The sequence below is a fragment of the Gopherus evgoodei genome, chromosome 3 (assembly GCF_007399415.2).
Source record: "Gopherus evgoodei ecotype Sinaloan lineage chromosome 3, rGopEvg1_v1.p, whole genome shotgun sequence".
Classification (NCBI taxonomy): Eukaryota; Metazoa; Chordata; order Testudines; family Testudinidae; genus Gopherus; species Gopherus evgoodei.
The window spans coordinates 24,139,526-24,163,637 of NC_044324.1; the positions used below are offsets into that span (position 1 = coordinate 24,139,526).

The 24,112-nt window shown below is 43.8% G+C and overlaps 1 protein-coding gene across 2 annotated transcripts in view; it reads right to left on the reverse strand.

The window, feature by feature from the left end:
• The window catches only part of LOC115648122 (24-hydroxycholesterol 7-alpha-hydroxylase-like), a 51,838-nt gene extending 28,561 nt beyond the window's left edge, over positions 1 to 23,277 (reverse strand). For both annotated transcript variants that reach the window (XM_030555277.1, XM_030555275.1), the window contains exons 1-3: positions 22,987 to 23,277; positions 5,691 to 5,826; positions 2,458 to 2,632 (exon numbers count right to left, since the gene is read on the reverse strand). In XM_030555277.1, the coding sequence (XP_030411137.1) occupies positions 2,458 to 2,632; positions 5,691 to 5,826; positions 22,987 to 23,169 (494 nt within the window). In that variant the 5' untranslated portion in view covers positions 23,170 to 23,277. The remainder of the gene's footprint in view (positions 1 to 2,457; positions 2,633 to 5,690; positions 5,827 to 22,986) is intronic.
• Positions 23,278 to 24,112: the final 835 nt, after the last annotated feature.

The following is a 24,112-nucleotide window of genomic DNA, read 5'->3' on the forward strand; positions in this document are numbered from 1 at the left end:
TGGCTGCATTACATTCCCATCCTGAGTCCTGCTGGGCTAGGGGATGCTTTCCCCCTCTCTCCGCCTCCCACTCAGCCTGCTCATGTCTGTTCCTTCCCCCTGCACACATCCCCAGCGGATTTCACTGAGGGTCATTAGATCTATGATTTCCTAACACATCTTCCCCTGAGCTCCAGCTACTGTTTAGCGACGATTAGATACAGAGATGCTTTCATTTTGTTTGCCTTTCTAAACAGCATAAGCAACATTTCTCCTGCTGTCTCTCTGGCGCCATCTGGTGAATGCATTTCAGCTCCAGGTCAGCAATATAAAGATTTTTCAATCAGTGTAAGCAGCAAAGAATCCTGTGGCACCTTATAGACTAACAGACGTTTTGGAGCATGAGCTTTCGTGGGTGAATACCCACTTCCTCAGATGCATGTAGTGGAAATATCCAGGGGCAGGTATATATATGTGTGCTAGCAAGCAAGCTAGAGATAACGAGGTCAATTCAATCAGGGAGGATGAGGCCCTGTTCTAGCAGTTGAGGTGTGACAGAACTGTACAGAACCAGTTTCTCCTCTCTTGGTTTTCACACCTCAACTGCTAGAACAGGGCCTCATCCTCCCTGATTGAATTGACCTCGTTATCTCTAGCTTGCTTGCTAGCACACATTTATACCTGCCCCTGGATATTTCCATTACATGCATCTGAGGAAGTGGGTATTCACCCACGAAAGCTCATGCTCCAAAACGTCTGTTAGTCTATAAGGTGCCACAGGATTCTTTGCTGCTTTTACAGATCCAGACTAACACGGCTACCCTCTGATACTTCAATCAGTGTGTATTTCAGTTCTTTCAGCCCCCATTTTATCACCAACCAACCAAAAGGTGCATAATAAAGGTGTACAGTACAAGATTTATTATATTCCCCTTATGTATATCTGCAGTTTATTATCTTAGTTATGACCTAACTGGCTTGTTAAGTTTTAAGATATGTCTGCACAGCACACCTCTGGCAGGGGTGGCTAGAATATGTGCAGTTATGAGCCTCAGTGAAAAACAAGCCATTTCCACACTGCAGTGAGTAAGCTACATACATCAGTGAGAGGGTCTGGCAGAGGGGAGGCAGTGAGGAAATGCCTTTCCACCCTGCCTTCTTTCTGCCAGAATCTTTCCCTGAAACAGGGAAAGGCCCCGGCAGCTGCCTGTGGTGGAGAAAAGGAGGCAAAGGTGGGGAGATGCCAGAGCTTTTCCCATGCCAGAGCCTTTCCCTGGCGCTGGGGAAATGCTCCAGCAATGGGACAGTACACCACTAAAAATAGGGTACATATCCAAAGGGCTCAGGCATGCCTTTACACGTCTAAGCAGTGCTTCACCATCCACACTGCTATTTATCCCCAGGCTGGGGGCAAGGGCAGCTGTACTCTACATGCTACTTGAAGTTTTGTGCAGAGCAGACGTACCTTATGGCAAATGGCATTGGATCTGAATGCCTCACTTTACAAATATGGATCAGCTTTATTTCCACATAATCACAGGCCTGCCAAAGTGTATATAAGCTGCACAACTGGGGGAAAAGCACTGCATTATCAACAGGTGAGAAGTGTACAGCTCTGCCCAGGCAAATATGGAATAAACTTCCCCAAGAACCGAGATCCATCATAAACCTCATCACTTTCCATTCCAAGTGCAAGGTGTAGTTCTTTGACCTTGCCTTCTCTAATATAGCAACAGGTATATTTATATGGAAAAAAAAAACCAAACAAAAAAACCCACTCCCTACCAAAAAGACACGCCACTGCACATGCTTCTCCCTTGAGGAGAGGATGAGAGAACAAACACACATGACATGTTAGTCATATTGCTTCATGCAACTATAAGAAGGTGCTTAGATACTGTGGTCATGAATGCGGTATAAAAACCTGTGCAGAATATTCGACTATCAGCCAGGTACTTCTTGTGTACCTGGCATGAAATCCTGGCTCCGCTAAAATCAACGGCAGAACTCTCATTGACTTCACTGGGGACAGGATTTTTATCACCCTGGATTTTTATGGAAATTGTTTAGTTCTGCCAAGGAGTGCATGAGCCAGTGCTTGCCAATATAACTTGAGAAGCTTCCTAGACATGTGAAGCCTTGACCAGCGGTCCCCTTGGCAAATACCCTGGTAAGTAGAGGCGGCTGTGCTTACCTTTTTTCAAAACTTTTAACAGATTTTTCTCCATGGCAGCCAGTCCCAGCCTCCACCCTCTCCAGACCCAATCACTTTATGAGCTGCACCAGCCAGCTCTAAGCCACCGGGCACAGCAAGGCAACGAATGGCTTGCTCTGCATTCCTGGAGGAGTTTCTTCTGGGATCTCACAGCTCAATCTCCACCTGCAGACTTTATAATACTGGCACTGCTGCAGCTACTATTTATTTAGCAAAGAACATGGACATCTGTTCAGTAGAGCACGATTATAAAAGTCACATACCTTATTAGATCACTGAGATTCTCAGTTCCTGCTGTGCCCAAGCAGTCCATGTGCTCATGTAATTCTTGACACAGAGTTCCAGCAAAAAGGTATAGGCTAGAGGTACCCATTTTTCCTTTCATCATGCTATAGAGCCTGCTATGGTTCCGATAAAAGATTTCTGCAGGAACTGAAGCTTTAAATACAAAAAAGGGAGGAGGTGTAAAGGTTTTGGAAACTAGCCAAGGTAAATTTTAAATGTCAAAAGTGTCTGTTTTGTATATTACTTATGATACTGGTTTCAGTTTACTGTAATCTTATTCTCTATGGGTGAAATTCATACCCATGAAGATTTTATTCCTACAGCCTGCATTTCTGACCATGTAAAGCGATCAGCAATGGTTAACACCCAGACCCCACTAAGTTTTACTTCTCTTGCTCAGTAGGGAACTTCCTTCTTCTGCCTTATAAAGCTTCAGTCTTGTAAATAAATATGCCAGACACTTCCCATGATTTACGTGCCAAGCGGTTCCAAAGCACATTTTGGAGCTTCATGTCAAGAGCATATAGAATTGCTGGTCCATTACCTGCAATGAGCACCTGCTAGGCTTGGGGGATGGGGCTGTAAGGGGGGAGTTCAAGGAGTTAGTGTTAATCTATAAAGCTGCAAGTGGTTTGGGATCTAAGTGTTTATTGCACAACTGTTCCCTGCACTGTCTCCTCCACAGCAGGTGCCGCTGTGCACTCTGGGAAGCCATTCCCCTCGGTCTCAGCCCTTGGGGACAGCAGTGCATTGAGATGAAGTCTGGTAGAGGTACGAGGGTGACACCACCAACACCAGGGCCCAGCTGAGGACATTAACACCACCAGGCCTGTAGGCATGAGCTCTAGCCAGCAGCCTCACTAAGGTGAGAATAGTGACTGAGTGTGGAGAACAGACTCCTGAATGGGTGTGGTGTGGGAGGTGTCATCTCTTCATTTTGATAATCTGGTCACTTTATTCAAGCCTTGTATTAAATAGCAGGTGTCATCACAGCAGGTCCCAGGCTCCTACGTGGAGTACCATTTCTGTGGGGGGGTTTAAGCAATGTACGTGCCTTTAAATATTTGTAATAGTAAATAGATCTGATTCCATTCTCCCATGGTTTTCACTCCTCTTCCCTGCGTGGTATTTGTGAGGGAAAAGGCAGGGCCAATATATGGGAATTCATTTCATGGTGTCTAACAGTGCTGCCAACTCTCACAATATCTTGATGTCCCAGGTGTTGGAGTCAAATGACTGTATAAGAATTTCAGCTTTCATTTGAGAACAAAGTAAGTTTCTGGCCCTCCTGGCTGTGAATAAAAGTTTGAAAATGTGAGTGGCCCAAAAGGCAGCAACCCCCCCCAACCCTGAAATGTATTATTTTGAAAATAATCTCATGATTTTGTGGGGCCTGACTCATGATTTTGAAAGCTTGAGATTGGCAATACTGGGATAGGTGATTAAACACCGGTGCAGGGGAAACTCTTGGGAGGACTGTCACTGTTATCCATTGGCACGTGGTGGTTTTATGGCTAACAAAGTCAGATTGCACCACGTGTATTTGGAGGTGGAAAATGAAGCCTGCAGTGGACAGCTGCTGGCTGCACCATCCAAGCCCATTTTTAGGGGGATCAGAACTACCCTATTTTGGTTCTCATCACTGCAAACATGCAAAACATCTAATCTTCTATCAACTCATTTCTCTCCCAGCAATGAGAGAATTTACTCCCATAGTCCACTTTCCATAGCTTAAAGGATGTGTGAATGGGATTCAGGTTTGGCATAACACACCAGCAAAGTGTGTCCTGCATTCTCTTCTACTGTCTGTTCTGCTACAGGAGAACAGCTTACAATTGCTACCAGCTAACAGTTTCTCCTTTTGTTCAAGTGGTAGAAGTCTGTCCTATGGCTCTGAAGCTCTTACATGTGCCTACCACAAAGAGGCCCTTATACCTGGTTGGGGCTGTTAAGTTGTACTGCAGTACAAACAACAATACAGGTTGTTGGTTCAAAAATCTACTGATGACATGTTCTGAGGTCATTAAACATGTTCGGGGCCTTGGACAACAAATAGTTACATCTGTGTGTGACAGTTTGGGGAATATTTTGGTATCTATTTATACATTTCATTTAGTTTTGTGAGGATCATTTATGATTGTAACCTGCATTGTGGATTAGAATCTCCATTTTCTACATAACTCATTTTTGTATCTGGCGCTGAGCACCATTTTGAACTGGCGTATGTGTAGCTTGCTTCAGATGTATAACAAAACCAGAGAGGATGGGGTTGGGCAGTGACAGGCAGGGCTGGCTCCAGGGGTTTGGCCGCCCCAAGCAGCCAAAAAAAAAAAAAAAAGCCGCGATCACAATCTGCGGCAATTCAGCGGGAGGTCCTTCGCTCCGAGCGGAAGTGAGGGACCCTCCGCCAAATTGCCACCGAATATGTGAAAAAACTGCCCCTCTCCGGAGTTGTTGCCCCGAGCACCTGCTTGATAAGCTGGTGCCTGGAGCCGGCCCTGGTGACAGGACTGGTAGTGACATTTCTCAACCTGGGGAGAGCTAACACAAGAAGCAGGGGTGGCTCCAGGCACCAGCACGCCAAGCGCATGCTTGGGACGGCAAGCCACTGGGGGCGCTCTGCCGGTTGCCGCGAGGGCAGCAGGCAGATTGCCTTTGGCGGCATGCCTGCAGACCCTCCGCAGGCAAGCAGCCGAAGGCAGCCTGCCTGCCATGTTTGGGGTGACAAAATGCCTAGACCCGCTCCTGACAAGAAGTGTCATCCAGCCAGCTCCAAAGGAATATGAGCTTGCTAGTGACTCTTATCTACTGCTGCTGGGGGGCTCAGGAGGACTGGGGCACAGGTTCCAGGATCTAGGTAGCTGGAGTGCAGGGTCCCACTGCCATGAGGGATGTCAGATATGGGGTCTGCACCTCAAGAGTGCCCCTGAGGTCCCAGAACTGGGAACAGTTATCTGTCACTACCCAGATCCAGGGAATCTAGTGGCCCATGCAGTTGGACCCCCTCATGATAGACTGGTGTCTGTCCAGAGAGCAGGACTGGCCCAGGCAATGACACTGCGTATTGCATTTGCCCCTTAACTTTGTGCTTTGACTGTGGATTAAGATATGCATTTAAGACCTGATCCAAAGACACACGGGCTATGGATCACGTCTTTAACCTTGATGGGTGGCTAGATTAATTTTCCTTTGAAAGTGAGATATCCCTTACTTGTGCGCTGGACTGTTTGCTGCACCGCCTGCTCAAAATCTATGTCCTTAGATGTAAAAAATGCTTCAATCCCCTCTTCCTCAGTCACAAAGGTGAATCGATTTCCCAGAGCAAACACTGTGAATATTGGCCCATACTGCAAAAACAAAGAGTTAAAAAATTAATGACTTTTGCAAAGCCATTTTATGGGAGACCACGGCTCTGATCCTGTAACAGGAATTGTACCAGTACAATAGAAATGTAGAGAGCATAGGAGAGAAAGAAAATAAAACCAAAGCAGGGGTAGAGGGGTGCAGCTTCACTATCTAAAATCCTTGTTCAAGAGCATATAGACATGTAAATAAATTAGACTTGAATTAATAGATTTTAAGGTGAGAAGGGACCCTTGTGATCATCTCCTCTGATCGGCTGCATGGCACAAGCCATAGAATTTCACACAGTGATTCCTGCACAGAGCACAATTATGGTTCAGCTATCACATAATTTCTAGAAAGATATCCAGTCTTGATTTAAAGACTCCAAATGACAGAAAAACAACTGCATCCCTTGGTTGATCCAATAGTTATTACCCTCACTGTTAGAGAGCTGCATCTTATTTCCAATTTGAATTTTTCTAACAAAAACAACTGCATCCCCCTAATATCAAATATGTTTTTCTTGTGTAAGTATTTAAAGACTACATCTCATCAAAGACAAGGTTAAGTTAAATAGATTGATGTTCTTAAGCCTTTCATTGTAAGATGTGTTTTCCATCCCACAAATCATTGCTGTAGCTTTTCTCTGAACTTAACTTCTCTAATATCCCATATCTATTCAATGCAATTCTTTCCCAAAACATCCAGCAATGAGAGAACTCACTACACTCACAATCCAAACTCTCCCAACTGTTTAGAATCTAAAGCATTACTTTTCACCAGTTTTTTGACTTTGAACTTCATTTGGGCTGTAATTATTGTGTGGTCTGTTTGGCAGAGCTGTCTTTGAGAGCCTAAGTTTATGTTAGGGAGACAGGTAAAATATTTTCAAGTAGACTTATAACCAACACACTGAATTCTAGAGAGAAAGGATTGTCCCATGGTTAGGGCCCTAGTCTAGTACTTTGGAGGACTGAGTTCAATTCCTCATTGTATCGCAGATGTCCTGCGTAATCCTCGTTAAAACACAGTCTCTGTGCCTCAGTTCCCCATCTGTAAAATGGGAATAATAGTTCTCCTTTGCTGGGATGTTGTGAGGATAAACACATTAAAGTAGGGGTTCTCAAATTGGGGGTTGGGACCCCTCAGGGGGTCATGAGGTTATTACATGGGGGAGTCGCAAGCTGTCAGCCTCCACCCCAAATCCCGCTTTGCCTCTAGCATTTATAATGGTGTTAAATATATTTAAAAGCGTTTTTAATTTATAAGGGGGTTGCACTCAGAGGCTTGCTATGTGAAAAGGGTCACCAGTACAAAAGTTTGAGAATCACTGCATTAAAGGATGTGTGGTGCCCAGATTACTTTGGTAATGGGGACTATAGAAGCACATAAAATAGATTTCACAAGAGAGCAGTAGCAACATGAATTCAGTGCTTGTGAGATACCAGACAGAGATTAAAGAAGTCCTCACTATCCATTGGAGTTGGTCATAACACTGTTTTGACAAAGAGTGGGTGGAAAGTGTAGGGAAGAGACCTCAATATTGATGCAAAAATGATATTAGAAAAATTATTATAACTTATTTGTATAATGTTAGGTCATTACAAACATGTCTGCACATTTACTGAGTCTTAGGAGATACAAATAATTACTTTCATACATATGGTGCTTGGAGAAAAGTACCTCATCTGCATATATTTTTGTTTATTTAATTATATGAAACATCCAAACTAAGGAAATTCCTAGGAATTTTGTTGTCTGTCAATATGATAAACTCCACAAGAGTCAAGGAAGATAACACTGTATTTATACAAATCCTAAATAGCAGCGTTTATCATTCCTGTTTTACTTTGACACTGTATTCTTTGCTTTGATGCTCTGTTTTACTGCAATTTGTGTTTTGTATAAAATATTTAATTGCAAATTGTGAACACTGTAAGAAGTGCTGGGTCAAAAGACTAACCAACCAACCAGAGCCTCTTATCACAGAACAGGACTGCGAAGAGGTCCACTCATGGCAAGTGCACTTCCTTGGGGGTGGGGCTGCGAATTAGGTTTTTGTCCCACCTGGCACCCCTTTGTGTCAGTTGCTCATGCTATAGCCCCCCTACTACTACCCCAGTGACTCGAGATTCACTTTCTTTGTGATTCGGCCCTCTGGCCAGGTGACTATATAAGTGCCCTCTTCCAGAGTAACAAAGTCCCATTGGATAAGCTGTCCGTATACCACTTCCAACACTCCATCTCCAGGTCTTGTGCCACTTTGGCACACTCACTGGACCCACTCTCTACTCTGGGTTCCAGCCCAGGGACGCTAGGACTAGCAGCCTAGGTCTGCTCAGTCCCAGACCCCTTTGCTGTTTCCTATCTCACTTCTCTGTTGCCTTTCCTACCTCTGGGTTCACTATTGGAGCATCCTCCGTTCCCATGTGGCTACTTCACCCCTCTTGTTGAATTCCCTAGTCAAGGGCAGGACCCAGGGATTACTTTCCCCTTGGATTTCCTCCCTGGCCAATCCCCTTTCCCTGTAGGGAGTGACTTCAGGCCCCTTCGCTGAAGCCCATTCCTTTGTTGTTGTCTTTGTTTCTTTTTTGGCACAGAAGCCTCATCATACAAGGCAATGACCGACATTTCCTTCATTCATGTTCAGCCTTTTCTGTTTATGTCCTTTCACTCAGTCCAGTGTCCTTAAGGAAATGCACCAAGGCTTTTTTTCATTATTCCAGTCTCACTAGTCCCATTAGGGAGCAGTCTTTGATTCCAAGCAAGTCAGTTTTTCATAAAGAAACTTACTTTCCAAGGAATATTGCCCACAATGCCGTAGAACATGACCAACGGGTTCTTTGGTTTTGCACACATTACACGGCCCATCTTTATGTCTTTTAAATCAGTTGAACGTATCATTTAAGACACAGTGACCTACTAACACTCTAAAAACGATGACTTCGCTTTCTCTGTCATGACTGTGGAGTATAGTATTATCTGACTTTTGAGCATACATCATAAATCCTTTGTCCTTATGTGTCCTTAGTCCACAGTTCTTGCCATTCCTTTGCAAGCTCCTTCATGACCATGCTTTTAAATTCTTATCTGCTTAAGGAAATCTTAATATCCATCTCCTTGTTTTTTAGTTTGCTTTGATGCTTCGTGAGCCGTTTCATTTCCAGATATTCTGAAATGCACTGTAATCCATGCTATTTTTACACAGATACCTACGTGCATTATTTCCATGGTTAGAAACATTATTTCACTTACTATGTCATTTCTGCTTCCCGAAGCCCCTGTTCTGATTGTCAAAATGCCTAATGAGGAATCAGATAAAATTACCAAGGTTAGTGCCAACAATAGCCTCATTAGTTAAGCTGTCAGAACAGTCTCTTAATTCAACAGCCTTTTAGATTTCTGGATTCCAAGACTAGGTACACAAAAGCCTGTTCCCACTCAACCCATGCTGTTACCTTTTGATTCTTCCATAAAGACTTGGCAAAGCTGTTGATATATTCAGAAATGTCATTGGTCGGAATATGTGGTATTTGGCTTCCTCAGTTTCTTCCAGGCCAATGGGAGTTGCTGGAAGTGGTGTGGGCTGAGGGACTTACTGGCCGCCGCTTCTAGCAACTCCCATTGGCCTGGAGCAGCGAACCGCGGCCAGTGGGAGCCGTGATCAGCTGGACCAGCAGACAGGGCAGGTAAACACACCGGCCCAGCCCGCCAGGGGCTTTCCCTACAGAAGCGGCGACCTCTGTTTGAGAAATGCTGTGGGAGTATATCATATCCCCATAGACTGAAAACAAGTTTACTTGTTAGCCATGGTTCTTGCACATATATTATATCATGCTTTTTTCCCATTTCAAAGATAGCTTTCTTAAATTCCCATCCATGTATTATTAAACTTTTGCACCTCAGCTAAGGATTGTTAAGACCATGTTATTTAAGTTGTATTATTGCCTTCATTTAAAATCACATGAATGAGGTCTATTGAGAGGTTGTCTATCTTCAGATATTTTTTTGCTGCTTTTGCTATGGTTTTAATCTTTTCAGTCCCGTCCCCCCCGATCAGCAAGATGCAGTTAAATACTTCTGTAATGAATGCTATAAACATCTCTAGCCCTATAAGCAATGCATGCTCTCCCATTTTACTCATGTTCTGCGGCCCTTGTACATCTTTTCTCTTACTTGAGTAATTTTCTTTTTCTATTCGCTGCAGTGGGTACCTTTTGCTTCATTTGGATTCTGTTCCCTCTCTCATAGGAGTGATTTCCTCCACATTTACTGCACCTCATTGTTCCCTTACAAATCGCTGCCACACGTCCAAATCTTGGACAATTATAGCACATCATGGGATGGGGGGACAGGGAGACACTTATGATTTAACCCAACAAGACTGACGCTCAATTTGGATCCTATTCAGAAGTGTCTCACCTATAAATGTTATACATCCAGCCACAGAAGGCCACTTTTCTCCCTCTCTCGTACTAAAGTAGCCATTTTAAAAACAATACTTTCTCTTCACCTGTACCCTTTTTGGTATCATCCTCAGACAATTCCAGCAGCACTTCATACGTAACCCGATGCTTCATACGTAACCCCTGATGCTAGGCAGTTGACAAATAAATTTCAGTTTCCTTAAGGTTACTGTTTAAAGTTTTTCATCTTGCTCCATATGTCTACATTCTAATCAATAGCTCTCCAACCTGCATGCTTTTAGCTCTTTGTATGTCACCAGCATTTGCTTTATCCTTGCTGCCATTTTCAGAGTTTCAATGTCTCCTCTGTTCACATCTCCTGACACTCATTCAGGCCTGCAGACAGCAGTTCTGGGCCACAACAGCGGTGACAGCCGGGGGCCTGCAGACCCTTCTAAATCGCCCTGGGCAATTGACTTCTCCGCCCCCCCCCGCCCCCCCCGCCAGCAGGCCTACATGCATTTGACAATTATGAAATGTTGACTTTTATCCTGTTTTTGTTTTTCATTTCTATAGATTCCTTCATCTTCAGATCCTGATATATCTAGTCTTTTTTCTTGTTCCTGAGGGGAAACCATTCCTCATCCCTTGCTGCTCCTCCTTTATTGTCCAAGGCAACTCCCACCCTCCACCCCTGCCGTCAGTTTCAATGTTCAGCCAGCAGGGCTTCATATGCCATTAGGCCCTATCAATCCCTGGTTCCCTTCTAGGTTCAGCATCTAAGGTTAATTGGCCCCTCCTGGCCCACAATAACTCATTCAAGATTTGCGTGGGATGGGCACTCCCTCACAAGGACACATCTTCTACCTAAAACATCAGTTGGCAAAGAGATGGGTTTATCTCAAATAACAGATCTTGCACAAAAGTTAGGTCCAGACTTCAAGAGGATGTTAAGAGCAAAAAGGAGTCATACATAAGGTTGTGTTAACAGAACCATAAAATAGGCAGTAAAGTAGATTCTTTTGTAATCACTGTAAAATCTTCCTCCTGGAAACCTTAAGAAAAACATGTATAGTTGAGAAATAGATTATAGAAAACCTTTGTATATTTTTTAAATGTGGAGATGGAATGCCCTTGTGAAATGCTTACTAAATGCAAATCTTCTAATGTAATTTCCTAATATAATTGCTATCATTGTAAATGGTAAAATGCTTGATGGACCATCATGGAATCTAATGTCCTTGATAAATTACTTACTAATGCAAGAGACCATTTAAATAGATGGTGCTTATATTATTGGGGAATTAATTATTTAGCTATTTAGCAAACTTATGCAGCTACTCACCCAACTCAGGAAGACAAGAATAATCTCTACAAAAATTGTTATGAAGAATCAAACAATTATTTAATAACAATTTTAAGCAAAAAAACTCTCTTTAAAAATTAGTGCCTTCTAAAAAGATTGCTTTGAGAATTCGGTATCAGAGGGGTAGCCGTGTTAGTCTGGATCTGCAAAAGCAGCAAAGAATCCTGTGGCACCTTATAGACTAACAGACGTTTTGGAGCATGTTGCATCTGACGAAGCGGGTATTCACCCACGAAAGCTCATGCTCCAAAACATCTGTTAGTCTATAAGGTGCCACAGGATTCTTTACTGCTTTTGAGAATTAAAGCATTTATGTAAAGAGCAGGGGTGTTTGGACTTTTTGAAAACAGAATTTCATTTCCTGTTTAATAAAACTGAAAAAATATCTCAGAAAATAGACTGAATAAAAAGAATTTAAAAACTTTAAATTTTTTCTGATCCACAGAAGAACAAAAACATTTAGAAGTATGTTGCACATTCATTAATCAGATGCAATTTCAGGAGCTGAAGATACACCTCTACCTCGATATAACACTGTCCTCGGGAGCTAAAAAAATCTTACCGCGTTATAGGTGAAACCGCATTATACTGAACTTGCTTTGATCCACTGGAGTGCGCAGCCCCGCCCCCACAGAGCACTGCTTTACCACGTTATATCCAAATTCATGTTATATAGGGTCGCATTATATCGAGGTAGAGGTGTATCACCAAAAAAGCGTGGAGTCAAGGAAAGGATGACAGCAGCCAAATTTGAATCTAAACAAGTCTGAAAGAGGTGTTTTCCTATAATTTCATGAAAATAGGAAGGAGAAGAGTATAAAATTCTGAAGTGAGCACTGTTCACTCACTCTCTGCTACTACGCTGAAGCATTCCTCAACTCATCTTGTCCCTCCACAAGCAAGAGGCCACAGACAGCTAAGAAAAAGCAGAAAACTATATCACACAGTATGTAGCAAAGAAAGGCTACCTTCCAACCGGAAGGCAATCATCACAGATGAGGTGGAAGCAGCCAAAAACACTGCCAAGGGATTAGATTAGAAAACTCTTGTAATGATTTTATTTGGATATTGAAATGATATTGTAATCTAAAATATTGACAGCTTCTCCTCTTAATCACCAAATGGTTAGACCATGTATTACTGGAGAGGAGACAGAGGCTAAACACTTGTAAACAGAGAATAGTGGGTTTAATTGGATTTAAGATATTTGCTAAATGGCCTATCTTAAGAGAACTCCTTAAATGGCTTCTTCTAAGCAACTGATTTAAACAACTTTGATCGGAGTTAGTTAAGAGTCTTACTCTGCCTTTTTATAAACGAGTTTAGGTTATCTTTGATCATAGGTGCTGACTCCACGGGGACAAATTGGTGGGTGGTCTGCACCCACTGGCAGCCAAGCTCCCCTCCCCTCCCCGTCTCCCGCCCCACCTCACCTTACCTCACCTCCACCTCCTCCCCTGAGCGCCCCACATCCCTGCTTCTCCACCTACCTCCCAGTGCTTGCTGCTGCAAACCAGCTGTTTCCCAGAATAACAAGCTCCGGGAGGGAGGGAGGAGGAGTGTGAACACGCACGCTCAGGGGAGGAGGCAGGGAAGAGGTAGGGCCGGGATTTGGGGAAGAGGTTGGAATAGGGGCAGGACAGGGTGGAGTCAGGGAAAGCCGGGCGCAGAGGGGTGGTCAAGTGGCCAGCAGAAGTCGGTGCCGGTGTCTCTGACAACCTGACAGGATCCATCTGCCTTAAAATTTTGTCCATCCATAAACAGCTTGTAGTTTCCTATGAGATACTAAGACTGGACTCACAATAAGACGACCTGGGCCTCAATTTACCAAGAGCAAAATGCCCACCAGAGGTGGGCTCACTCTCAAAAGTGTCTTCTCTGTTAAAATCTCCCCACAGAGGCATAAAGAAGAGATTGCAACGGAGTTAGCCAATTTATCATTTGTGTTCTGTCATTTGTGTTTTGCTTAATGTTTTCTTTTCCTTTCTCTAATAATAAAATAATCACAGTTATGAATGATGGCTATTTTGCTTGGTTTTTATTGTCCCCTAAAGTATGTAAAAGAACCCCTGTAACTAAGAGTGGAGTCAGATCCCTGAATTGTCTGTGAGAGAGAGAGAATTAGTAAGACTGGCCAACCATTTCTTGTTTCTCTACCCTAAATATTTGTGGTAATTTTGGGGATAAAATTACTTGGTGCCCACCACAAATAAAAATTATCACTTGTCTCCCACAAAAGGTATAAAGAGCAAAAGTTACTCCCCATTTTCTGACCAGCTCTAATATCTGAAAAAATTAGCAGCAGGACAAGCTACCTCCAGGCCACCCTGTGGATGAGAAGATAGTTAAGTCTTCAGGTTTAGTTGGCCCTTTTTTCTCTTGTGAGAATTCAGCTAAAGCTGATGTCTACCTGTCCACAAAAATGTGTATGGGGCCATCAACTCACTTCAGATAAGCAACTAAACAGCCATCTACTGGCAGGGACGGATTTACACCTTACACGCCCCTAGGCACAGCATCTTCAGTCCCCCTCTTGCCTCTCCAGGTGGCCATGCCTGGAGCCCCCACATTCCCATGTGGGCCTGTGACCCCAGCAGCCCTGTGTGGCCCACTTTGCCTCCAAGAAGGTTGCTGTGACTTTTCACTTGAGGAAAAATCCACCCACCATCTGCCTGCTAGCTCTTCGCCGCCACCCACCAGACCAGTCAGCCTCAGCCAGCTCAGGCTATTCTGGTGCCACAGCCGCCTCTGGTAGGCAAAAAGGCAGAACTGCAGCACATTTTCTGCAGAAAAAAAAAATTCTGCCTCCCTCGGACAAGGATTCTGTGCATGCTGCAAACGTCACCTAAGGGGAGTGGGCACAACGTGAGACAAGTGGCGTGTGGGGCATCTTGGCAAGGGGCGGAGCAGATCAGGGCTGCCTCCCTCAGGGTGAACTTTGAGGCAGAAGGAGTGTAGCAGAAAAAAATCATGACATTATATTGATGAAAACATTTTTGCACCGATTCTTTCTCTCCTGTGGTATCCAGTGGTCTCCCTTTTCCTGCAGCTGCTGCCTGAAACAAGAGCCTGCTTCAAGCAATGATGGTAGCAGCAGCAAAAGGGGGGAGCCCACTGGGTGCTGCAGGAGAGTCCTAACATTGAAATGGGAGCTTGACCTCTTCTGGTGATGAACCAGTGCTCCCCAAACCCTATTGAAATCACCGCAACACACGCCTGACTCAGATGTTGTAAATCATCACTGTGCATGTGCCACGGGGGCGGTGAAGGAGAATGAGCCATGGTTGCTACAGATTTTCTTTGTTCACATCATACTCGTGAGTGACACACACATAAATATATAAAAATATGTGGGCTTGCTACTTTGGTGGGGCAGTGCCCCAACCCCCTCTCTACAAGAGCTGCCATTGGTTCTTTTTCAGTAAACCATATGCTTTCCGTCTGAATGTCTTTTATTTTAATGTAAGGAAAACAACAAACCAAGAAGGAACAAAAATAAAGTCTCCGTGAGTCTGGGTTGTGGCTGGCAATTGAACTGAGGGACCTGCATAGCTAAAACTTGGACCTACTACAGTTTGAGCAAAAAAAACATGTCTTGTAGGTTGGGCCCATAATAGACTCACATCCTCTATTGATTGGGTGAAGGATGGAGCATGTACTTCACACTGAACAGTAAGTTACAAAAGCACAGTGTGTGTGTCTGCTTTATAACCTGGTTCAGAAACTCTGAGGACAAAATGGTTCCTGTCACTGGACACAAGCAAAATTCTTAGAAAGCAAAGGCATAACAGTTACAGCTGTACATACACCAGGATCTCTTGGCAGCATGTCCAGTTTTAAAGTTTCAGGATTATTGTATAAAAGGGTTTGGCAGATGTACAGTCTGTAACTAGATTTTACAGAATTTTCCATTTTGGGATACCTCACTGATTAGGGTGGGGGAAAGATCATTTTTATGATTAAAATGATAGTGTTGACCTTGATACTTGAATTAGTTGGACCACATAGTTAGTGTGCTGCCAAACAAACTTTGTTTCATCAAATACCATACTGGTGCTTTTACCCTTTACCCCTATGCTGCTTATCTAATCCTGGTCCCACTGAGGTCAATGGTAAAACTCCTGCCTCTGGGTCTCCCAGCCTGAATTTTCGCATTTGTGTCTGCATTTTTGGGTCTCGATCCATCCATTAGAGTCAATGGGAAAGACTCCTGTTGACTTCCCTGGCCACTGACTTCCATGGGCTTTGGATCAGGCCCTTAGATTGTAAATTACTAAAGAGGGGGCAGTGTTTAATCTGCATGCCTTTTATGGCATCCAGAGCATGTTGCTGACACTTGTTATAATAATCCGTGACTTGCCAAGATTGCAATTTTATGTATTACAATTGCAACATGCGCTGGGCATTAGCAGGAATAGTTACATTGGTTCACCTGCCTTCCTGATCATAATACTTCTGCTCTAGACCTCTTGTTCTTTTAAAATTTCAGAAAAGGTACAAAGATCAATGGTAAAACTCCCATTGACTTCAGTGAAGCCAAGTGTTCACCCAGAATACCTCTGTGATAGGGTTATGGGGCCCTAGTGGACAAAGGATTAACTTTGGCTCCGTTGCCCTTCCTCTGACACAGATTTCCATGAGTAAGGTTGTAAGAGAATGACCAGGGAATAAGCAACCACCACATAAAAGCTTTGATTCGCTCTCCCATTTCCCATAGCTATGTCCTTTACAAATGAGATCTATAGCCACCAGATGTTGCCAGGGTCAATCTTAAACAAACTGGAGCTCTGGTTGTACCTGCGTCTGAGCTGCCAGAAGAAGGCTTGTGTTATGCAAGCATGTTTGGCTGACTCAGCTGAGTAATGAACGGACAGATCACCTGAGCTGCCTGGAATGAGACAGGGCCTCTGTGATCTTAAGTGCAATTTATGAGCTCTCTAGGCTTTGCGTTGGTCTGGGTGACTGAGGGTAGGTATTCCAGTGCAGCCTAGCCAAACCAATTTGCATATGTAATTTCTTTTCTCTTTAAAAAGTGCAAAATTCCCTTTAAGTGCCTCTCCCTACCCCATATATTTAGAAGATGTTATGTTTCTATGGTTAAGCACTTGAGTCATGAAGTGCTAACGTTAAGATTGCATGTGCAACCACAGCTGTGTTATCCTGGACGTCTGCACAGCAATTAGAACTAGTACAAAAAAATTCCATTGACAACCTTTTTATATGGAAAATTGGATTTTGACTAATCAAAGATTTTCACAGAAGTGTCTGTTTTCCTATTTAAAAAAAACCCAAAGATCTCCACCAGCAACAACCCCAGAAACCCGGAAGCCAAAAATTTTCAGCTGAAACATTTTCAGTTTTTAGCTGAAAAATGTTTTGGTTTGGGGTGAAAACCTTCCATTGTTGGTAGCCGAAAACAGAACAGTTTTCAGTCTGGTGTTTCTTACTGTTTGACAAAAAGTCAAAATTTCCTGCAAGGAACAAAAAATTCCAACAAGTCCTAACTGCAGCACAGTCTTTAATTACCTGATGCCATGCTATCCCTCTCAATAACATAGCATTTAGACAACATTAAGGTTGTAAGATCAAGCACACAAAAGTTAACACCATGATTGCTAAGATGACCCCAAGTAGAACATGTGCAGCTCCCTCTCCAGCCACTGGTTTCACCTTGCACAGAATACAAGCTCTCCTGGCTTACCTGCAGAACTGTATGCAGCGTTGTTGTAGCCATGTTGGTCCCAGGATATCAGCGAGACAAGATCTGTGTGAGGTAATATCTTTTACTAGTGTGACGGGGTGTCCACCCCACACAAGATCTGAAGAGGTTAAGGTGGCTAGGTAGGCCAATTAATTGCCCAGGCTGCGCTTGGAAGAGAAGCCAGGGAGCAGGGATTAATCCAGGGGTCGGCAACCTTTCAGAAGTGGTGTGCTGAGTCTTCATTTATTCACTCTAATTTAAGGTTTTGCGTGCCGGTAACACATTTTAAAGTTTTTAGATGGTCTCTTTCTCTAAGTCTATAATATATAACTAAACTATTGTTGTATGTAAAGTAAATAAAGTTTTTGAAATGTTTAAGAAGCTTCATTTAAAATTAAATTAAAATGCAGAGCCCCCCGGACTGGTGGCCAGGACCTGGGCAGTGTGAGTGCCACCAAAAATCAACTTGTGTGCTGCCTTCGGCACACGTGCCATAGGTTGCCTACCCCTGGATTAATCATATGTGACTCAGGTGGACAGGAACAGAGAGGGCCTGTATAAAGCTCAGGAGCTGAAAGCAGAAAGGAACTGTAGGGAAGTATCAGAGGAGTAGCCGTGTTAGGCTGGATCTGTAAAAGCAGCAAAGAGTCCTGTGGCACCTTATAGACTAACAGACGTACTGGAGCATGAGCTTTTGTGGGTGAATACCCACTTTGTCGGATGCATGTAGGGAAGTAGACTGTAGTCATTCCCAGTAAGAAGGGAGGTCTGTTTGGGATTATAGAGGCAGGTAGCCTACAGTTTACTCCCTGGGAGGAAGGAGTTGTGCAGATGGCAAAACCCAGAGAAGGGAGGAGAGCCAGAAGGTACTAAACACTTTCAAAAGATGAGCCTGGGGCGTAAATTCATAACTTTGTGAGACACTAAGGGCTTGTCTGCACTGGCAATTTATAGCACTGCAACTTTCTCGCTCAGGGGTGTGAAAAAACACACCCCTGAGCGCTGCAAGTTTCAGTGCTATTGTTGGTGTCACTAGGTAGAAATCTCCCTTGCTTAAGGCCTATGTTAAGGCCTATGTGAACCAAAGTACCTCCATGTTAAACACTTTGTGTAACCTAGTGTAACTTAATGTACTAATAGCTGCAAAAATGTAGTGTTAGCAGTTAGTTTTCGGTTGTAACAGCCAGTTCTCTGCTGTAACACATTGAAGCTAGGCTAAAGCACGCTCAAGGCCATTTTAAGATACTGTATACATGTCTCAGCAGCAGAGAGGGGGGAGAAAGGGGGAAGACAAAAGATTGAATGAGAAAAGATACTGCAGCTGGATGGGAAAGGAGGGGGAAATGAGCATAGAAAAAGAGATACAAGAAGAGGGGTATAAATATTAATGCCCTGCCTGTGTGCTACGTGCAGGATTTGAGATTTTCTCCCTTGCACCTTATTTGAGCTCAAATAAACCTGGTTGTTTGCTTCTCCACCCTGGTGTGTTTATTGGCGCTTAGCACTCTGGGCAACGAACCGCTGTTGCTTGCCTCTGGCACTTCTGTGCCTGCAACGCTATAAAGCGCCATTGTAAACAGTGCTGGGAGCTATGCCCCTCGTGGAGGTGGTTGCACTGTGACCACCCAAGATGTGGCAGCGCTTTAGCGTTGACAATGTAAATTAGCCTTAAAAATCATGGTCTTCATAAAGGCACTGGATTTATGGCTTATTACAACCATCAGTAACCCACTGACCTTCCTTTTTGTCCTATGACTACAGGGTGTTAATGGGCCACTCCATCTTGAATGGTCCCTTAGATTAGAACATGTGCTAACTACTTGTGCTAAACTATCTGTTTGATCTTGTGTTTAGCTGTGATGCTATTAGTACCTTCCCCTGGCAGGGAAAGGATGTTGGCTGAGGGGGTTCTCTGTGACTGTGGGGCCTATTTCTGTTCCTCTCTCTGCTCAGATATCTGGGCAGAGTTCCTCTAAGGGTACGTCTTCACTACCGGCCGTATCAGCAGGTAGCAATTGATTTCTCGGGGATTGATATATTGCATCTCATCTAGACGTGATATATCGATCCTCGAACGAGCTCCTGTCGGCTCCGGAACTCCACCAATGCGAACAGCGGTAGCGGAGTCAACAGGGGGAGCCGCGGACGTTGATCCCATGCCATGAGGATGGTAGGTAACTCTATCTAAGATACTTCGAATTCAGCTATGCTATTCACGTAGCTGAAGTTGCGTATCTTAGATCAATTTCCCCCCCTAGAGTAGACCAGATCTGAGCCATGTCTGCTGGCTCCCTTGACAGCTTTGAGGAGTAGTGGGTGCTGTCTGAGGTTCACTGCACAGTGTCCCTTTCAGGTTCCCTATTTTTGACTCTTTGATCCTCACACCTGCCCTTATTTTTGCTTCTGTTGTCCCTGGTATCTATTTGAGTCCTGGACTAAGTGGCTCCTCTCCTTAGGCTGGGCAAGGGGCCTTAGCCATGGGTGGGGTGGGGGGGCTTATAGCCACCCACTTCCTAGAACCCAACAGGACAGGAAGAATAGCTCTGTATAGTTTGGAAGCTTATGTCTCTCACCAACAGAAGTTGGACCAGTATAAGATATTACCTCACCCATCTTGCCTCTGCAGAAATTGTACATTCTTTAAACCAGTGTGCACCTAATAATGCATTTAAAGGTTCTGACCTAGACAGGTCTAACTGGCCTAGAACCTGCCTACCAGAGACTGTATGTCTTCCCATGCTGTACTGCCACAGCTATGATCATAGAATATCAGTGTTGAAAGGGACCTCAGGAGGTCATCTGGTCTAAACCCCTACTCAAAGCTGGACCAATCCCCAGACAGATTTTTGCCTCAGATCCCTAAGTTACCCCACAAGGATTGAACTCACAACCCTGGGTTTAAGAAGCCAATGCTCAAACCACTGAGCTATCCCTCCCCCCCAAACTTTTAGTGAAGTTATCAGGTGAATGCACTCCCTATCATTATAAAAGCAGGAGGGGGATAATGGCAGGGCACTCCCTGTGAGAGCTCCAGGACTCTGGAACTTGCTCTCTCTCCCTTGATCTGAAATAGCCTGATTAAGTTGGTGATCTTCCAGGCATGCTGCAATAGACATCTGTTTCATAGGGTTTCTGGAGAGGGCTGAGGAATACTTCCCAGAATGATGAAGACATAGGCACCCACTTCCTCTCCATATGCAGGGGTAGAGGGGGGAACAACTCCTGCCCTTCTACCCCAGGCTTGCCCCAACTCCACTCCTTCCTCCAAGCCCCCACCCCTGCCCAGCCTTTTCCTACCCCCCACCCCTGAGCCCACCCTGTCCCCACACCTCCCTTTCCCTCCCAACACCTCCTGCACATGCAGGGAGCACTGGGAGGGAGGGGGAGGAGTTGGACGGTGAGGCCACTGGCAGGCAGGTGCGGGGAGGGGAGCTTGGCTGCCTGTGGTTGCTAAGCACCCACTAATTTTTTTTCCCCATTGCTCCAGCCCTGGAGAATCCATTGAGTCAGCGCCGATGGATGAAGGGGTCAAAACAAGTCTCTAAATGTCTGCCTGGCAGAATTCTTGTTTGAATGCTGCTGAGGTTATACTATACTATTTCTAAGGCAGCGAGAGCTATGTGTAGGTATCTTCATCATTTTTAAAATCTAAATAAGTAATTATGAGGATATTGACAATTTACAAACCTGTCTACACTTTTTATATCTAGTGTTGTTACAAATAGCACCCAGGATCATTCTAACTGGAGGAGAGTAGAGAAGAAAAGGATATTTCTCTATTTATTAGTTTGTGCATTTGACAGCCCTTGGGGTAGTCAGTTTCATTGTTTTCTTGGTATAGTCAATTTCCCCTGTTGCTTGTGTGTAAGGTTGCCACTGTGAGGTACAAAAAAACTGGGTCATCTGGGATGATCCTGAGCCCCTAAAACTACACTGAGCACCCTTACAAATTTCCAGGGACAGTTACTTCAAAAAAGGGACATTCCTGGGAAAACCTGGACAGATGATAACCTTATTTTTGTGGATTTTTCCAATTTAAAATAAACAAACAAAAATCTGTGCATATGAAATATAGAAGTTGGCTCGAGCAGTATCTGAAAATTGACAGTAGACCTTTTCCAAAATGCTGAATTTTTCTGAAACTGAAAGTTTGCATCATAGCTTTGAATTTCAATAAAAGTGAAAAACTTGAACTAAATTTTCATGACTTTTATTCCAGAACTTTTTTTTACCAGTATCCCCTTTGGCAAGCTAGACAGGAATGCACAGCGCATTGTGTCTATGGCCCTGATCCTGCAAAGATTTATGCATATGCTTAACTTTAATATAGTCCCAATGGGCCTGATTCTCCTCTACCTGAAGGATGCTTTATCCCTTGCTAACAGTGTAAAGGAGCCTTAAACCAAGTGTAAATGTAGTTTATTTCCATGTTAAGGCCCTTTTACAATGTCAGAATGGAGTAAAATGGCCTTGGTGTAAATAAGTATCAAGCCCATGAGTCTAATAGGACAACTCCTGCTCAATGTTAAAGACATTTTCTAATGCAATTTCTTGGTCTGAATTGCCTTTGTTAATTTCAAACAACTTATTTTTTTCAACCAAAATCATTAATCCTCAATGAGGTCTAATCCACTCCCATCTCTAGCTTCAGCCTTAAGTATCTAAAGGGATATTGCTCCAACTTCCTGCAAAAGAAATCACATGCAGCAAGAAATAAACCATGGGAAAAATTCAGTCCTCAAAATGAATGTTTTGGAAATAACTCTTTTGCAAAATGAATCATTCTGGATGGCAGCAGGCACCTGCTCTAACATTGCCCTTTGATTTACATTAGATGTAATAAGATCTGAAGGAGAGATTTACAATTATGTAACACTAAGGTTGAAATATTATCCACTCAGAAGCCGGGGCATTTTTCTGCAGCTCAGCTAGGTTGTATGAACTTGTTGTGTGGTTCATCCTGAACTACCACTGTTGCCAGTTTTATTTTACTGCAAGTCTTACGAGATTTGGTGTTTCTCTTAAAGCTCCAGCTCCTGGAGTCATGAAATTACGTTTTAATCTCAGGTTTCATGGGGTGGACGGGGGGGGGGGAGAAGAGGGAACACAAACACCACCAAGTTTCTAGAACTTGTTGCAGAGAACAGTTTGAAAACAGGAACCCTAAAGACTCAAAAAGGAGGCAAATAAAAAAACTCCCCCCCCCCTCAATTTTTTTTTTAAATTTCATGACTTTGGGGGGACGGGCAGCCCATGGCTTGTGAACACATGCAGCTGGCACTACTGACTATGTAGTGGGTGATACCTCATACAATTAGCTCGTACAAACTTTTACAGTCCCAACGCATTTCACAATGTGTTTCCCCTCATGTAGAACCCAGGTCAGTACCCAGCTCATGAAGAAAAGCTGCATGCATTGTGTGTCCTGATCAGATGCTCAGGTACTATTGTGTGAAAACAGTGATTGCAATATCAAATCCAAGGTATCTAGAGCAACCTGCCAATCAGTTGACACAAATATTACGTTTTTCAGCCAGGGGCTTCTGAGTTACAATAAAAATGATAGAAATCTTCTTAATGTTGTAAGGGATTCATTTAATGCAAAAAGGTTCCTCATCTGTCTCCCTATACTACCCCAAGCACCCCCTCCCCCAACACACAAATGCATTCACCCTATTATAATTCTTACCTTGACTCTGGCTTGTTCTATAAACTCCAGAGGAGCTTTCCCAAACTGAAATGCAGCTCCCAACCAAGGGATCCAGCCACTAATGCAAGGTGGGGAATTTGGATTTCTTGGCTGAAACAAAGCAAACTTGACCATCAGAAGTCCCAGAACCAAGGCCAACAGAACAGCCATAGTTATGTCCATTTTCCTGTACACTGACCGAGGAGCTGCTCCTCCTACTGCTTTGAACTGGCTGCCGTGCTGAGGAGCCCAGCTGGAAAGATTGCCCAGGCTCAGTCCAGGTCAGACAGATGATAAGGCCTATCTGTCCTGTCAATGCCACTGGCTGATCACTGCCATGGAGACAAGATTCCAAGGCAAGAAACACTGCCGGGTTGTTCTGCCCACTCTGGAAGGGGGGGTGGGGGGAGTGCTTTTTAATCAGTGGGTGAGAGATTTAAAACAGTTTAAATCGGCTCAGGTTGCAAACGTTTGTTGTTATCTATCTTCAAATCAGGGGGTTAGAAACTTATTTCCACAGTTGTGAGCTACTCAATCACAAATATATACAAAGAAACTTCCTAACAAACTGCCTGTGTATGTGTATAACAAGTGGCTGAGGAACTACATTTCCCAGAAGCCTGATCTGCAGCACTCAGTGATGCTACTGCATAGAGTTAGCCTTGAGAGCAGCTTCAGTCAGATTTGTAGTTGCACAAAAGTTTTGCTGATGCAGCTGTTGGAACTTTAGAAAAATAACCTCAGAGAAGCAGACCCTGAGACCAAGAACACCCATGAACTAGTGGCACAGAGGTTGTGAGGGAGTTGGTGATTTATTATTTTTCTATTTAAACTAAATGATGTTACAAGAATGTTAAGACTGCAAAGTAAAGTACTCAGAAGTGAGGTTAAGGCAGCCTGTCAAGCTTTAACTCTGCATGCCGAGCCCATTTTTAGTTACACAATCACGGACTTTTTACAGGACAAAAGTTCCTATTAGTTCTGCAGCATTCCTGCCTCATTCAGTGTGCAAGTCGGAACTTGTGCAATGAATGGGATACCTGGAGCTCTAGCATTAAAGCTGCTTGTAGAGCTAGGTGAAATTTTTCAAGTAAACCTTTTTACACTGAAAAATGCAGATTTGGTG